This window comes from Dendrobates tinctorius, unplaced genomic scaffold (assembly GCF_039654945.1).
Source record: "Dendrobates tinctorius isolate UK_male_01 unplaced genomic scaffold, ASM3965494v1 ptg000274l, whole genome shotgun sequence".
Classification (NCBI taxonomy): domain Eukaryota; kingdom Metazoa; phylum Chordata; class Amphibia; order Anura; family Dendrobatidae; genus Dendrobates; species Dendrobates tinctorius.
In genome coordinates, this window is record NW_027361941.1 from 3008693 (window position 1) to 3025625 (window position 16933).

Consider the following 16933-nt stretch of genomic DNA (forward strand, 5'->3'; position numbering starts at 1 on the left):
AACAACATGTATGTCAATACCTGGATAAGAATGAAGTGATTAAACAGAGTCAGCATGGGTTTGTAACTAATAAGTCATGTCAGACTAACTTAATTTCCTTCTATGACGGTATCACTGATTGGGTGGATCAAGGAAATGCTGTAGATATAGTATATCTTGACTTCAGCAAAGCATTTGACAAAGTCTCTCATACAATCCTTATTGAAAAAATGACTAAGTATGGAATGGACAAGGCAACTGTTAGGTGGATTCATAACTGGCTTAGTGATCGGACCCAAAGAATGGTCGTAAATGGCTGCACATCCAGTTGGAAGAATGTCTCAAGTGGGGTACCACAGGGCTCTGTCCTGGGCCCTGTATTGTTCAACGTCTTTATCAATGATTTAGATGAAGGAATTGAGGGTAAACTGATTAAATTTGCTGATGACACAAAGCTAGGAGGGATAGCTAATACTAGAGAAGAGAGAGAGAGGATTCAAAAAGATTTAAATAAACTGGAGAAGTGGGCAGCAACTAACACAATGGTTTTTAACAGGGAGAAATGCAAAGTACTACATCTGGGCAATAAAAATGAAAAAAGCATATATAGAATGGGAGGAATAGGGCTAAGTGACAGCACATGTGAAAAAGACTTGGGTATACTAATAGATCACAGACTGAATATGAGTCAATAGTGTGATGCAGCAGCAAAAAAGGCAAATGCAATTCTAGGATGTATTAACAGAAGCATACAGTCTAGATCACGTGAAGTCATTATTTCCCTCTATTCCTCTTTGGTCAGACCTCATCTGGAATACTGTGTCCAGTTTTGGGCACCACATTTTAAAAAAGACATCAACAAACTGGAGCAAGTTCAGAAAAGAGCGACCAGAATGGTGACCGGTCTGCAAACCCTGTCTTATGAGGAAAGGTTGCAGGATTTGGGAATGTTTAGTTTGCAAAAGAGAAGACTGAGAGGAGACTTAATAGCTGTCTACAAATATCTAAAGGGCTGTCACATTGTAGAAGGATCAACTTTATTCTCATTTGCATAAGGAAAGACTAGAAGCAATGGGAGGAAACTGAATGGGAGGAGACACAGATTAGATATTAGAAAATACTTTTTGACAGTTAGAGTGATCAATGAGTGGAACAGGCTGCCACAAGAAGTGGTGAGTTCTCCTTCAATGGAAGTCTTCAAACAGAGGCTGGACAGACATCTGACTGGGATGATTTAGCGAATCCTGCTTTGAGCAGGGGGTTGGACCAGATGGCCCTGGAGGTCCCTTCCAACTCTACGATTCTATGATTCAATAGAGGAGCTGAAATGTAAATATCCCACTGCCATATTCCCTCCCTTCCAATACTTGCAAGGTAAAAGCTATGGAACAAAAGTGTTAGCACATCTTTCTGAATATGAATGGAGACCATCCGTGCTTAGATGAAATCTAATTCTCCATCTGGCCAAATAGCCACTAATTACAAATTCATCCATGCAGCTCTGGATTCTGAACAATTCCAATTTCCACTAACAAAATGGCAGACTGAAGACCCCAGCATGTCCTGCGACACTATTCTGAAAGCTCTAGACCCAGCCTACACATTCCTCCTTCCAGCCCGTTTCCCAGAAATGAGATTGAAAATCTGTCACGGCTCTTACCTGACTCCACAAAAGGTCATAGAATAGGGTTGTACACAACTTCTAAATGTTTTACATGCCATTCCCCAGAAGCCAACCTGTTTCATTGCTTGGGGCATGCTCCGTCATTAGACTATTTTGGGAAAGAGTACGGCAATACACCGCCACACATCTGACAAACTTTGCTCCTGGTGAACCCTTATGGGCCATATTTGGATACCTAAAACCAGATAATTACACCTGTTCTCCAGGGGCCCGTAAACTTCTGCATTGGGTGGCGGCTGCCAGTACTAAGGCCATTTTACAGACATGGATCCACGACCATGCCCCTCCTTTCAATAAAACGAAAAAAGTGGTTTGGTACCATGTTAGCCAGTAGAAAAAAATATATAAAGTGCTCTCAGTGAGAGAAACAAAATAGGAATCTTGTGGGTATGATACCTTTTAATGGCTAACAAATAATAGTGAATGTTGTTACAAAGCAAGCTTTCGGGACTGCTTATGTCCCTTCATCAGCCTGAAAGCTTGCTTTGTAACAACATTCACTATTATTTGTTAGCCATTAAAAGGTATCATACCCACAAGATTCTTATTTTGTTTCTCTCACTGAGAGCACTTTATATATTATTTTCCTCCTTTCAATATCTTTCTAGAGAAGCTGTCGCTCTTGCTTCAAATGGACTGGGTTGAGGCCTCTACATAAAGAGGGAAGGGTGCAGGCCTTTTTCAAAACTTGGGAAAGCTTCATCTGTCCTCAGCCACAACACATCCACAGCAATATTAAGATCTGTTCTCAGCCGACAGTCTGGTACCAGGAGCAACTACTACTGGGGGAGACACCTGTCCACTGATGTCTCTGGGTGAACCGCTGCGGAGAGACACTTCGGGGTGTTTGGGGTGTACTTTGGTGACAGTGGGTCCTGAACTTAAGATTGGACACATGTGCTGGATGTCTGATGGGTAAACATTATGCTTGTTTTTGACATGCCCCCCGCTTCCTTCTCCCTTTTTTCCCTTCCCCGGATTTTCATGTTTGTCTTGATCTATTGTTCTGTGTACCGATGCGATCTCTAATGAGGAGGTTTTGTTACATATGCCTCAAACATTATCTGCATGGATATATGTAGGAACATTTTTTTTGCATTCAAAAAAAAACAAAGATTAAAAAAAAGACACAGCTGGATCCCAATGAAGGAGTAGAACCATCTCAAGGAGGATCACAGGGAAATGGACAGCATGGGACTTACATACGAGTGTCTGAGCAAAGGGTCTGAATACTTATGACCATGTGATATTTCAGTTTTTCTTTTTTAATAAATTAGCAAAAATTTCTACATTTCAGTCAAGATGGGGTGCAGAGGGAACATTAATGAGAAAAAAATGAACTTTTCTGAATTTACCAAATGGCTGCAATGAAACAAAGAGTGAAAAATGTAAAGGGGTCTAAATACTTTCCGTACCACTATATACAGTGGGGAAAAAAAGTATTTAGTCAGTCAGCAATAGTGCAAGTTCCACCACTTAAAAAGATGAGAGGCGTCTGTAATTTACATCATAGGTAGACCTCAACTATGGGAGACAAACTGAGAAAAAAAAATCCAAAAAATCACATTGTCTGTTTTTTTTTCATTTTATTTGCATATTATGGTGGAAAATAAGTATTTGGTCAGAAACAAGCAATCAAGATTTCTGGCTCTCACAGACCTGTAACTTCTTCTTTAAGAGTCTCCTCTTTCCTCCACTCATTACCTGTAGTAATGGCACCTGTTTAAACTTGTTATCAGTATAAAAAGACACCTGTGCACACCCTCAAACAGTCTGACTCCAAACTCCACTATGGTGAAGACCAAAGAGCTGTCAAAGGACACCAGAAACAAAATTGTAGCCCTGCACCAGGCTGGGAAGACTGAATCTGCAATAGCCAACCAGCTTGGAGTGAAGAAATCAACTGTGGGAGCAATAATTAGAAAATGGAAGACATACAAGACCACTGATAATCTCCCTCGATCTGGTGCTCCACGCAAAATCCCACCCCGTGGGGTCAGAATGATCACAAGAACGGTGAGCAAAAATCCCAGAACCACGCGGGGGGACCTAGTGAATGAACTGCAGAGAGCTGGGACCAATGTAACAAGGCCTACCATAAGTAACACACTACGCCACCATGGACTCAGATCCTGCAGTGCCAGACGTGTCCCACTGCTTAAGCCTGTACAGGTCCGGGCCCGTCTGAAGTTTGCTAGAGAGCATTTGGATGATCCAGAGGAGTTTTGGGAGAATGTCCTATGGTCTGATGAAACCAAACTGGAACTGTTTGGTAGAAACACAACTTGTCGTGTTTGAAGGAAAAAGAATACTGAGTTGCATCCATCAAACACCATACCTACTGTAAAGCATGGTGGGGGAAACATCATGCTTTGGGGCTGTTTCTCTGCAAAGGGGCCAGGACGACTGATCCGGGTACATGAAAGAATGAATGGGGCCATGTATCGTGAGATTTTGAGTGCAAACCTCCTTCCATCAGCAAGGGCATTGAAGATGAAAAGTGGCTGGGTCTTTCAACATGACAATGATCCAAAGCACACCGCCAGGGCAACGAAGGAGTGGCTTCGTAAGAAGCATTTCAAGGTCCTGGAGTGGCCTAGCCAGTCTCCAGATCTCAACCCTATAGAAAACCTTTGGAGGGAGTTGAAAGTCCGTGTTGCCAAGCGAAAAGCCAAAAACATCACTGCTCTAGAGGAGATCTGCATGGAGGAATGGGCCAACATACCAACAACAGTGTGTGGCAACCTTGTGAAGACTTACAGAAAACGTTTGACCTTTGTCATTGCCAACAAAGGATATATCACAAAGTATTGAGATGAAATTTTGTTTCTGACCAAATACTTATTTTCCACCATAATATGCAAATAAAATGAAAAAAAAACAGACAATGTGATTTTCTGGATTTTTTTTTCTCAGTTTGTCTCCCATAGTTGAGGTCTACCTATGATGTAAATTACAGACGCCTCTCATCTTTTTAAGTGGTGGAACTTGCACTATTGCTGACTGACTAAATACTTTTTTTCCCCACTGTATGTAGGGTGTATTTAGGTCATTGAGTGTAAACCGGCAGTGAGCGGGGCCGCCATATCGCAATGTTAGGGTGCCAACCTCGGCGGAAAGGCGGGCTGAGTGATAGGCTGTAATATGGCTAGATAACTTCTCCTCTCTGTACCTCTGATATGATAAGCCCCCTTTATAAAGTATTAGAATCGCTGTAAATAGGAGGGTCTCGTTTTTAGCTATTTTTTCATCTTCCCACTCTTCCATTATCATGGCTCTAATGTGTTTGTTAGCTGGAAAGACTCTGTTTCTCTGGGTTCACAGCCCCTAAACATTTCATCCTGTATTGAGTGAGCCATTTGTGCTTCCTCAGTTTTCATTGTACTCGTTCTGTATCGTCGGTTGAAAAATAATCTTTATTCCTTTCCTCTGGGAGAACCTGAGGCATTTCCTCTCCACCCTCCAGATATTGGTACCGATCATAAGAACCTTCATCTTTCTCTGATGATACTTCCGTTTCCCACCTGGCTCTCTTATGACGGCACTTGACCTGTACTGTCTGAGGGGGAACTGGACTGGAAACTGTGCTTAGCGCGTCTTCCCCAATTATAGACCTCATGTCAGCCATGAATGAGATCTGCTCCTTCTTTAGGATCTTTGTAATACATTCAGCACACAGCCGTTTCTTATGTGTCACAAGTAACTTAGCCAAGACACCTAACTACTTTGGCACGAAGGGTAATAAAAGGGATTTTTTCCTTGTTGTAACTGTATAGCTTGCCCCAATATGGAGAGGAGATTGACATTTAGCTTGAGTAAATAAACCAATATATTTGGTTGAAGATCATTAGATCTAGTGATCTTCAACCAAATATATTAGTCCACCTGACCTAATATAAGTGTTCTTTAATCTGTAACTGATGTAAGAACGAAACGTTTTGTTTACTACGATTGTGGACATTAAATTATTGTTTGATCACTTAAATTGGGTGCTCAGCCCATGAACTGGGGTGAACCCTGACATCACCGCACGAACACTACCAACGCCGGCCAAAAATTTCTGAGCAGTGGAGTGAATAAGCCGGAAGTTATTGAGCGGCCCCGGAAGTAGATATGGTTGGGATACAGGGAGATGGGATGACGCGTCGCTGGACCAGTAAGTATAATTATAATGTTTATTATTAATTTTATTCTTTGTTTTACAGCCCCCCATCCCATATCTATAAAGTCCAAGCTCGGGGTTCGGACACAAGTTCACGTCATCTCCGGCCCCGAGATCAAACTTTACAAAAAAACTCAGGAGAACCCACCGATATCGGTCATCGGGGGGTACGCCCATCACTACTGGTCACAATTAGAAACTAAATGGATCCGGCAATTAAATCCCTGACATCCCAATGGTGTAGATGAAGTTCTCAGCTTCTCCCCTTTCCTATAGGGGGTTTGGTGGAATTCGTTCTCTACACTCTTTATTACATAAAACAGTTTTCTCTGATCTCAATGTGTCTTATTTGTTTTTATTTCCCCATAATACAACGGTCACAAGATCGCCGATCTGCACTTTACTCTCCGATGGTGACGATCCTCTAGACATCCGGACAGTCAGGAGCATTGGATCCCATCTGTGTCTCCCCACTATTCTAACAATGGATGGTCTCTCCGCGATCATTTCCTCCTCTATATGGTTATTACGGGGAATGACACTGTGATGACTTTTCTTCTGGGAGAGACACAGATCACATGTGACTAATATTGCAGTGTGAAGAGAAACTTATATTTTCCGGTATTTTTCTGACCTTACATTGTGGGTTATGAGGTGTTTGGGGCTTGTTTTTTGTTCCACCCCTTTTTTCCTTTGTTTTTATCTTTCCAGTTGGTAATTGGGATTCTAATATAAGCCCATACAGGGCCGGCTCCAGGTTTTTGAGGGCCCCGGGCGAAAGAGTCTCAGTGGGCCCCCCCCTTTTAACACATACCATGATTCATGCCGTCTGGCATCCGTGGTGCTGGCCAAAAAACGGACTTGTCTCCATGTGGATCACACAGACACATGCTCAGTAGCAAAACACGTTCATGCGAAGGAGGCTATTGATTAGGCCGGTTTCACACTAGCGTTTATGAGCGCAGCGACGGCCTGCGCACGGCTGCCGCTAAGCCCTGCCCCCTGACGTGCCTCCACCGGTAGCTCCGCCTACCGGCGCATGACGCTGCATGCGCCCTGCGTCCCCTATCTTTATCACTGGGGGCGCAGGCCGTGCGCAATATGCGTTTGGCGGCGCATGCGCCTTTTTGACGGTGCGCCGGCGCAACCAAACTGCAGCAGGTTGCGTTTGGCGCAGGTTGGCGCACCGTCAAAAGGACGCATGCGCTGCCAAACGCATATTGTGCACGGCCTGCGCCCCCAGTGATAAAGATAGGGGACGCAGGGCGCATGCAGAGTCATGCGCCGGTAGGCGGAGCTACCGGCGGAGGCGCGGCAGGGGGGGGCTTAGCGGCAGCCGTGCGCAGGCCGTCGCTGCGCTCATAAACGCTAGTGTGAAACTAGCCTTAGTAGTGTACGTATAAAGGAAAGATGAGAAAGAAAGGAAGAACAGAGAGAGAGAAAGAAAGAACAGAGAGAGAGAAAGAATGAACAGAGAGAAAGAGAAAGAAAGAACAGAGAGAAAGAAAGAGGGGAAAGAAAGAACAGAGAAAGAGAGTACGAACACGGAGAAAGAAAGGAAGAACAGAGAGAGAGAAAAAAGGAAGAGAGAGAGAAATAAAGAAAGATTAGAGAGAGAAAGAGTGGACAGAAAAAAAGAACAGAGAGAGAAAAAAAGAAAGAGGGGAAAGAAAGAACAGAGAGGTAGAGAAAAAGAAAGAGAAAGAAAGAACAGAGAGAAAAAAAGAGAAATAAAGAAAGAGGGGAAAGAAAGAACAGAGAGAAAGAAAGAGAAAGAAAGAACAGAGAGAGCGAAAGAAAAGAGAGGACGGAGAGGAAAGAAAGAACAGAGAGAGAGAAAGAAAGAGGGGAAAGAAAGACTAGAGAGAAAGAAAGAAAAAGAACAGAGGGAAAGAAAGCATGGCCAGAAAAAAAGAACAGAAAGAAAGAACAAAGAGGGGAAAGTGTAAGAGAATGGTCAGTTATAATATACTGAGCAGCCATGAGCGACTAGGCAGCCATTTTAGGAAAGTTAGGAAAGAATATATTCAACTTTTATAATAGAAATAATACGATGTACTCTGTAAAAGCAGATGGAGGATGTAAAATGAGATCATGCCCATTAACAAATTTAGTTGATGTGCCTACAGGTAAATTGGATCAGCCTTAGGGCAATGAGAAACTAAAACCAACGAATATATGGTGAATATGTGAATTCATGATAGTGTTAGTAGGAAACAGACTTCTGAAATTGTCAAATGTATTAATTTATGGGTTTAGTCTAAGAGCAGTAATAAGATTAATGACAGTAGTTAGAGATAATATTGGATTTATGTGGTTTTTAATGTGGTCTGGTGAAAAGTTAATTACTGATGTAATGTTATGCCACTTCTTCCTTAGTCCAAAAAGATATGATGTAACCATATACGCCCTTTTGCTATAATATGTATACAGCTTTCTTTGTTTGCATAATGTATAAAAGGCACCTGCAATCTAGCTCGGGGCCTTATCATCGCCAGACTTCCTAGCGAATCTCTGCCCGTCTGAATTCCTGTTTTTGCCCGCATATTTCAACTTCTTTGCCTTTCTGTTCTGTGTTGCCGTGTATCTCTGAATAAACTTCGACCTCAGCTTTAGAGGATTGTCTGCAGTTTGGTCCGGCTCTTCCAACTCTCCATTAGGACTTTCTCTAACAAGTGGCGATTGCCAGCCAGGAGGAGCGGCTCCGGAGAGCAGCCTCCAGAGGAACCTTTGGAAAAAGTTGCAGATGAGAGTTTCAGGTTGGAAGAGTGAAGAAAAAAACAAAAAAACGCGTGTGGCCACACGTGAAACCGATCAAAGGAAGTCAGCCTGAAGGAGAACCTCTCGTGATTGCTCCAAGAACGCCTGCCTGATTTTTTATAAGAAAAACACGGACAAAGAAAAAGACTATAAAAAGATGAGTAACTAAGAAGAAGCTATCTACAAGGACGTGAGAATTTTTTTTTGTGTCCGGTAGCAAGAAGCTTTAAAAGGGCGTGGGGAGACGCCTGGCAAGCTAACGAGTGAGGCTGAAATCATGGCTGCACCTCTTTTGATATCTGGTCAAAAAGCTGCAGCGAGGTCTTCCATCTGAGAGGTGTGAGTATCTAACTTTGCTTAAATTGCATTTGCTGATACTAGAACAGAGTAAAACATCCTTGTAGACCACCGTAAATGTGGAGTGGTTATGGAAGCAGGCAGAGAAATATGCTGGCACACCCCAGCTGGAGGGGGTTAATGTGGAAACCACGTGGCTAAATTGTATGCGATGGTTTACCACAGAGAACAGGGAACTAAATTGAAAGAATTCGCTAGGGAAAAGTAACAGCCGGGTATCGGCTTTGTGTAAGACAGTCATAACCTTTGATCAGGCTCTTGATAAACAGTCTACACCACAGTATGTATATGAGGTCACCCGGGCAGGGACAGCGTATGGGGAGAGCTTAGAACAGTTGAATGAGACATTGAAACAAGCAGGAGAGACACAAAGGGAGGGGGTTGAGTTGGAGCCTTTGAAAGCACTCATAGCACAGATGGAGTCTGCAGTGGAGAAGTGCGGGGCTGGTCCAGAAACAATCTCGGAATGGAAATCAATGATACAAGACTGGATAATGGAACACACAGATACACTGGATAGATTGTTCCGACATCTTCAACACATGCAGGCACAGTTAAGTAAAGAATTGATCGAAGAGGAAGGGGATGATTCATCACAGGTAGATTTTAAATTTAACGCCGACACTGCCTCTACCCCGAGAAAGAGTCCTGGTCAGATGTCCCTGGTCCATCTTAAATTTATTAAAAATTTGCCTAATTGGGAGGAAAGTATGGGAGTGTTTCGTAATGTCCTTGGCTTTGAATCATGGCTTGATAAATTCCAAATTAAATCTAGGGAGGATGCTTCCCGTTATTTCATGTCTTTTGTGCACCCTGAGTTCATGTCTCATCTTCGAGCCCAGCAGGCGAAGGGTGTTCCGTGTGATCTGACAGAGCCGCAGGGAAGAATGAAGTTTGTGATTTCACAGAAGTTAGGGGGGAGAAAGCCCTCTCCGGCATTGTTAGATTCTTTTAAAATTAAAAAGGGGAGTGATCTCAGGATGGAGGCAGATAAATGGGTTGCAGCCTGGTGCGTGGTGTTTAATAAGACCTTAGACACTATGGACCAGGGTGATAAATTTGCTATGATGGAACAATTTGTAAAAAAGGTTCCCTTAGAAGTTTTTAAATCAGGAGTTTTGCAAAATGCTGAATCCATTGAAGACGTGGTTGAGGCTTTATTAACTAATGTTAGGACAATGCAATCCGAGGTGAAGGGTGATGAGTCTAATGTTTTTGCATACCATTCACCTCGGGGTGTATCTGCTGATTTGAGGAGGCCAGGAGTTCCAGGGGGTACGGCCAGGTACCGAGAATGGGCAGGTCCCGTTCGGCCGAGCCCCCACGGGATCCCATGAGAGGTCCTCCCTTGTGTTATTTTTGCGGACAGTTGGGACACTTTAAACGTTTTTGCCCCAACTTTGTGCCAGGGCCTATATCCCGAGAGCTCCGGGAGTTCTCTAGACCACCTTTCGAAGTTAGACCTCTGTATCCAGCAGTGAATGACCCTAGGCAGTATCAGCAGTACAACGGTCTTCAAATGGTTAACCCAGTCTCACAGGAGCCTTCTGCTCCTGCTCCTTCCCCAACGGCTTTCACTCATCCGCGCCCGGAGGTCCATGCTATTCAGGGAGGGGTCACTCCTCCTCGTCCCTACGCTCCCCAGATCAAGGAGCTACGAGAACATGAGGACCGGACCCTGACTAAGGATCTCTTTGGGGCGGAGGTGGCAGCTGTTGGACGGAAGCCGTGTCCAGATGGGGATAATGGATTTTTCGGGCTTACCACGGCAGGTAACACTGATTGATGGAGTGCTCTCCCTGTTCCCCTTACCCTCCTTGCCCCCCTTTCCCTGGGCAGGGACGGTAGACCTTATGTCAGAAGGAGAATAGAGGGGTTGCCGTGGGAAGACATCCTCATCGATACAGGAGCCTCAGTTTCAACAACAAGACACAAATTGCAGTCACCCCCTGGACTGCCTGAGAATACTACCACGTTGGTAGGATTTGAGGGCTCCTGTAGTCAAGCAGTAAAAAGTCGTCCAGTGAACCTGAGATTTCAGGACACAGGGGGATCGAAGCAAAGGGGTCTTCGATGCGCTTTTTGGGTAAACCCACAGTGACGGTCCACTATTTTGGGAACTGATGTTTTGGGAGCAATGGGAATTGTTGATTTATGTAACAAAGTCTTGTGGCGGAACAAAGAAGCCACTATCTGTTCTGTAATTGTACTTGTGGAGGAGTATGAGGAGAGTCACAAATTACCCATTGCTAGCTTCGGATTAGGTGCTAATGAAAATGTTGAAAAGGCTGACAATGATGCTTTGAAAAATGTATTGAAGGAAAGGTTCCCTGAATTGTGGATCTCAAAACTGATTGTGGGTTAATGCAAACTCAGGTTAAAAGTGATGGTGAAAAACTGCCACCTTTCCAGCGTCAGTACCGTATTCCTGAGGACGCCATCCCTTACATAAGGGTTGCAGTCAGTGAGTTGGAAAAGCAAGGTGTTGTTGTGAAAGGTAATTCCCCATGTAAAAGTCCTATACTACCTGTAAAAATGGAAGATGGCAGTTTTCGAATGGTGGTAGACCTGAGACTTGTAAATAAGTACACTCCTTCAGCAGCTCACCTTGTTGCATCTGTCCGTGAAGTTATGTCACAGCTGCGGAGTGATTGTAAAGTGTTTTCTTGTTTGGACATTGCAAATGGCTTTTTCTCAGTACCCCTAACACCTGAATCTGCCCTCCACTTCGCATTCACTTTCGAGAATGTGCAATACTTGTTCACGCAGTTGCTCATGGGATTTCACAGTTCTGTGGATTTCCATCAGGCATTGGCTCAAGTGTTAGAACCCCTTGGTTACGGAGACAAAGTCTTACAGTATGTGGATGATCTATTGATTCAAACTGTCGATGAATGTGAACACAGAGAAACCCTTAGAAATGTTTGTCAGACTTTACAAGATGCAGGACTCAAAATGAGTCTAGATAAAGTACAATTGATGAAATCAGAGGTTAAATTTCTGGGTGTGTCTGTCTCAGCAGAAGGAAAGAAACCCATGCATGATAGGGTTAAAGCTATTCAGGCTGTTCCCCTACCAACTAATGTCATTGAGCTCAGAAAATTTTTGGGTCTTATCAACTTTTCCAGAGAATTTATTGAAGATTTTGCTTATCTGGCTAAACCACTGTATGATTTATTGAAAGATGTTAATGATGATTTTGCACCTGTCAATGTGGAGGGAGCCGCCTTACAGGCTTTTGAGGGATTGAAGTGAGCCCTTACGGCAGCTGCTGCATTGGTTAACCCTGACCCTTCCCAGCCTTTTTACATTCAGACTCATACCGGTGATGTCTCTATTTCTTCTGTGCTTCTACAAAAATGGCCCAAAGAAAGCCCAGAAGTGTCTAGTCAGTTGTATGCCCTAGGTTACTACTCTAGGTTGCTTACACCTGTGGAAAAAGGATTCACTCTGTGCATGAAGCACCTACTGGGCATGCACTGGACTATGAATCAAGTGAGACATATAGTGGGATTTGCTCCTTTAATTTTACAAACCCTGCATGTCACTTTAAAAACTTTGCTGAAAGGAAAAGCTTCAGGTATTAATTCACAGAGAATGGCTCAATGGATCATTGATTTTGAGACTAGAGACTTACAATAGAAATAATACGATGTACTCTGTGAAAGCAGATGGAGGATGTAAAATGAGATCATGCCCATTAACAAATTTAGTAGATGTGCCTACAGGTAAATTGGATCAGCCTTAGGGCAATGAGAAACTAAAACCAACAAATATATGGAAAATATGTGTATTCATGATAGTGTTAGTAGGAAACAGACTTCTGCAATTGTCAAATGTAAGAATTTATGGGTTTAGTCTAACAGCAGTAATAAGATTAATGACAGTAGTTAGAGATAATATTGGATTTATGTGGTTTTTAATATGGTCTGGTGAAAAGTATATGTATAATGTATAAAAGGCACCTGCAATCTAGCTCGGGGCCTTATCATCACCAGACTTCCTAGCGAATCTCTGCCCGTCTGAATTCCTGTTTTTGCCCACATATTTTAACTTCTCTGACTTTCTGTTCTGTTTTGCCTTGTATCTCTGAATAAACTTCGACCTCAGCTTTAGAGGATTGTCTGCAGTTTGGTCCGGCTCTTCCAACTCTCCATTAGGACTTTCTCTAACAGAAAGAAAGAACAAAGAGGGAGAAAGAAAGAACATAGAGAGGGAAAGAAAGATGGCAAAGAAAGAAAGAACAGAGAGAGAGAAAAAGAAAGAACAGAGAGAGAAAGAGAGGAAAGAAAGAACGGAGAAAGAGAGAAAGAAAGAACGAAAGAAAGAAAGAGAACAGAAAGAAAGAACAGAGAGAGAAAGAAAGAACAGAGAAAGAAACAGAGAGAAATAAAGCTTCTATAGAGATACCATAGCAGCCCGGCTGCCATTGTAGTGCCCACCTGAGCCTCCCGATGCAGGACAGATCATGATCCGCTCACATGGCCGACATCCCCGAGTCCAAGGCGATCCCGCTGTTCACGCTGTCAGAGGACACGATGATGGATCTGAAGCATTCCCTGAAGTGCCTCCATGGATCCGTCACAATCTCCTCCCAAAATTACCTAATTTCCGGTCAGTTTCCAGCACGACACTTCCGGTAGAAAGTCACATGCGAGTTTTAAAGTGCTTCTCGGGGCTCCGCCGTGTACTCCTGTGTCCGTGGGAAAAGTAAACTCCCGGCTGGGGCAGTCTCTCTCAAAATCGGGACTGTCCGGCTGGACCTGAGACGGTTGAGAGGTTTGAATGCTTCCCACCATACACCTCGCACGGCTCCACTCAGTACACTTCCGGCTCCGCTCCCCACACCTTTTACACACGCGGCTCTGCTCCCCACACATACTGCTCTGCTCCGTACACCTCATACACATGCTGCTCCGCTCACCTCGTACACACGCGGCTCCGCTCCATACACCTCGTACACATGCGGCTCCTCTCCGTACACACGCTGCTCCACTCCCCATACCTCGTACACACGTGGCTCGGCTCCCCACCACTCGTACACACGGCTCCGCTCCCCACATCTCGTACACATGCGGCTCTGCCCTGTACACCTCAGACACATGCGGCTCCGCTCCGTACACCTCGTACACACGTGGCTCTGCTCCCCACGCCTCTTACACACGCGGCTCTGCTCCGTACATCTCGTACACACGCAGCTCTGCTCTCCACGCCTCGGACACACAGGGCTCCGCTCCGTACACCTCGGACACACGCGGCTCCGCTCCGTACACCTCGGACACACGCGGCTCTGCTCCCCACACCTCGTACACATATGGCTCTGCTCCGTACACCTCGTACACACGGCTCCGCTCCATATACCTCGTAAACACACGGCTCCGCTCCGTACACCTCGTACACACACGGCTCCGCTCTGTACACCTCGTACACACGCAGCTCTGATCTCCACACCTCGTACACACGCAGCTCTGATCTCCACACCTCGTACACACACGGCTCCGCTCCGTACACCTCGTACACACACGGCTCCGCTCCGTACACCTCGTACACACACGGCTCCGCTCCGTACACCTCGTACACACACGGCTCCGCTCCATACACCTCGTACACACATGGCTCCGCTCTGTACACCTTGTACACACGCGGCTCTGATCTCCACACCTCGTACACACATGGCTCCACTCTGTACACCTTGTACAGACACAGCTCTGATCTCCACACCTCGTACACATGTGGCTCGGCTCTGTACACCTTGTACACATGCTGCTCTGCTCCCCACACGTCCGCTCCCCAGACCTCGTATACACACACAGCTCTGCTACATCCCCCCTGTAAACCCCTCCTGACCCCACACATAAACTTCCTCTCATCCAGCACCATGACAACCAGCACAGCAGAGTCCTGCACACTGAGGACCCTGATCATGTGACCCCTGACTCCTCCCCTCCTGTGACCTCATTGCAGGTCCTGTCCGTGCCAAGAAGCCCAGCAGGAGTGTTGTCATTGCTGGGATTTATCAGGGCTGCGGTGGCCGGTGGGGTCTCTGGCAGGGTGAGGATGGGGTCAGTACAGTCATGGCCAAAAGTTTAGAGAATGACACAAATATTATATTTTCACATGATCTACTGCCCTCTGGTTTTTATGTGTGTTTGTCAGATGTTTTTATCACATACAGAAATATAATTGCAATCATATTATGAGTAACAAAAGGTTATATTGACAGAATGAGTTAATGCAGCAAGTCAATATTTGCAGTGTTGACCCTTCTTCTTCAGGACCTCAGCAATTCTCCCTGGCATGCTCTCAATCAACTTCTGGATCAAATCCTGACTGATAGCAGTCCATTCTTGCAAAATCAATGCTTTTATTTTTTCTGAATTTGAAGGTTTTTGTTTGTCCACCCGTCTCTTGATGATTGACCACAAGTTCTCAATGGGATTAAGATCTGGGGAGTTTCCAGGCCATGGTCCCAAAATCTCTATGTTTTGTTCCCTGAGCCATTTAGTTATCACCTTTGCTTTATGGCAAGGTGCTCCATCATGTTGAAAAAGGCATTGTTGATCGCCAAACTGCTCTTGGACGGTTGGGAGAAGTTGCTCTCGGAGGACATTCTGGTACCATTCTTTATTCATGGCTGTGTTTTTAGGCACGACTGAGAGAGCGCCCTTTCCCTTAGCTGAGAAGCAACCCCACACATGAATGGTTTCAGGATGTTTGACAGTTGGCATGAGACAAGACTGGTGGTAGCGCTCACCTGGTCTTCTCCGAATAAGCCACTTTCCAGATGTCCCAAACAATCGAAAAGGGGATTCATCAGAGAAAATGACTTTACCCCAGTCCTCAGCAGTCCACTCCCTGTACCTCTTGCAGAATATCAGTCTGTCCATGATGTTTTTTCTGGAGAGAAGTGGCTTCTTTGCTGCCCTCCTTGAGACCAGGCCTTGCTCCAAGAGTCTCCGCCTCACAGTGCCTGCTGCCATTCCTGAGCAAGCTCTGCACTGCTGGTAGCCCGATCCCGCAGCTGAAACACTTTTAAGAGACGGTCCTGGCGCTTGCTGGTCTTTCTTGGGCGCCTTGGAGCCTTTTTGGCAACAAGGGAACCTCTCTCCTTGAAGTTCTTGATGATGCGATAGATTGTTGACTGAGGTGCAATCTTTCTAGCTGCAATACTCTTCCCTGTTAGGCCATTTTTGTGCAGTGCAATGATGACGGCACGTGTTTCTTTAGAGATAACGATGGTTAACAGAAGAGAAACAACGATGCCAAGCACCAGCCTCCTTTTAAAGTGTCCAGTGGTGTCATTCTTACTTAATCATGACAGATTGATCTCCAGCCCTGTCCTCATCAACACCCACACCTGTGTTAATGGAGCAATCACTGAAACGATGTTAGCTGGTCCTTTTAAGGCAGGGATGCAAGGATGTTGAAATGTGTTTTGGGGGATAAAGTTAATTTTCTAGGCAAATATTGACTTTGCAAGTAATTGCTGTTAAGCTGATCACTCTTTATAACATTCTGGAGTATATGCAAATTGCCATTAGAAAAAATGAAGCAGTAGACTTTGTAAAAATTAATATTTGTGTCATTCTCTAAACTTTTGGCCATGACTGTACATGGGGGGGCTTGGCGGCGGACGCGGGTATCGATTCCCAGACAGCGTGAATGGGCCCCCATGTCTTGCCAGGGCCCCGGCATTTGCCCAGCACCGGGTGCTGACGCCGGCCCTGCCCATATATCCCGGGAAGTGTCAGGTTCTGGGATCTCATTATATTATTAATAACAATTTCATTCCCGATTATTCCCGTCATTTATTGCTCATTACATTCTCTCTATATAATAACAGATTCCTCTTTGTTACACGTCCTAATACTGATCATTTATATCTCTATTTTGTAGAGGAAACATTTCTAGGAGTGTATACACTTCACCACAAACACTTTCCATAGATTTTATTATCATCACTGTTATTAAGCTGCTTTTCTCTTTATATC

At 44.7% G+C, this 16933-nt stretch overlaps 1 protein-coding gene across 1 annotated transcript in view; it reads left to right on the plus strand.

Moving 5' to 3' along the window:
* The first annotated feature begins 9358 nt into the window (after positions 1-9358).
* Positions 9359-16933, plus strand: part of LOC141072494 (uncharacterized) — a 46471-nt gene continuing 38896 nt past the window's right edge. Inside the window, exon 1 of the mRNA XM_073559768.1 lies at positions 9359-9541. Within this exon, the coding sequence (XP_073415869.1) occupies positions 9359-9541 (183 nt within the window). The remainder of the gene's footprint in view (positions 9542-16933) is intronic.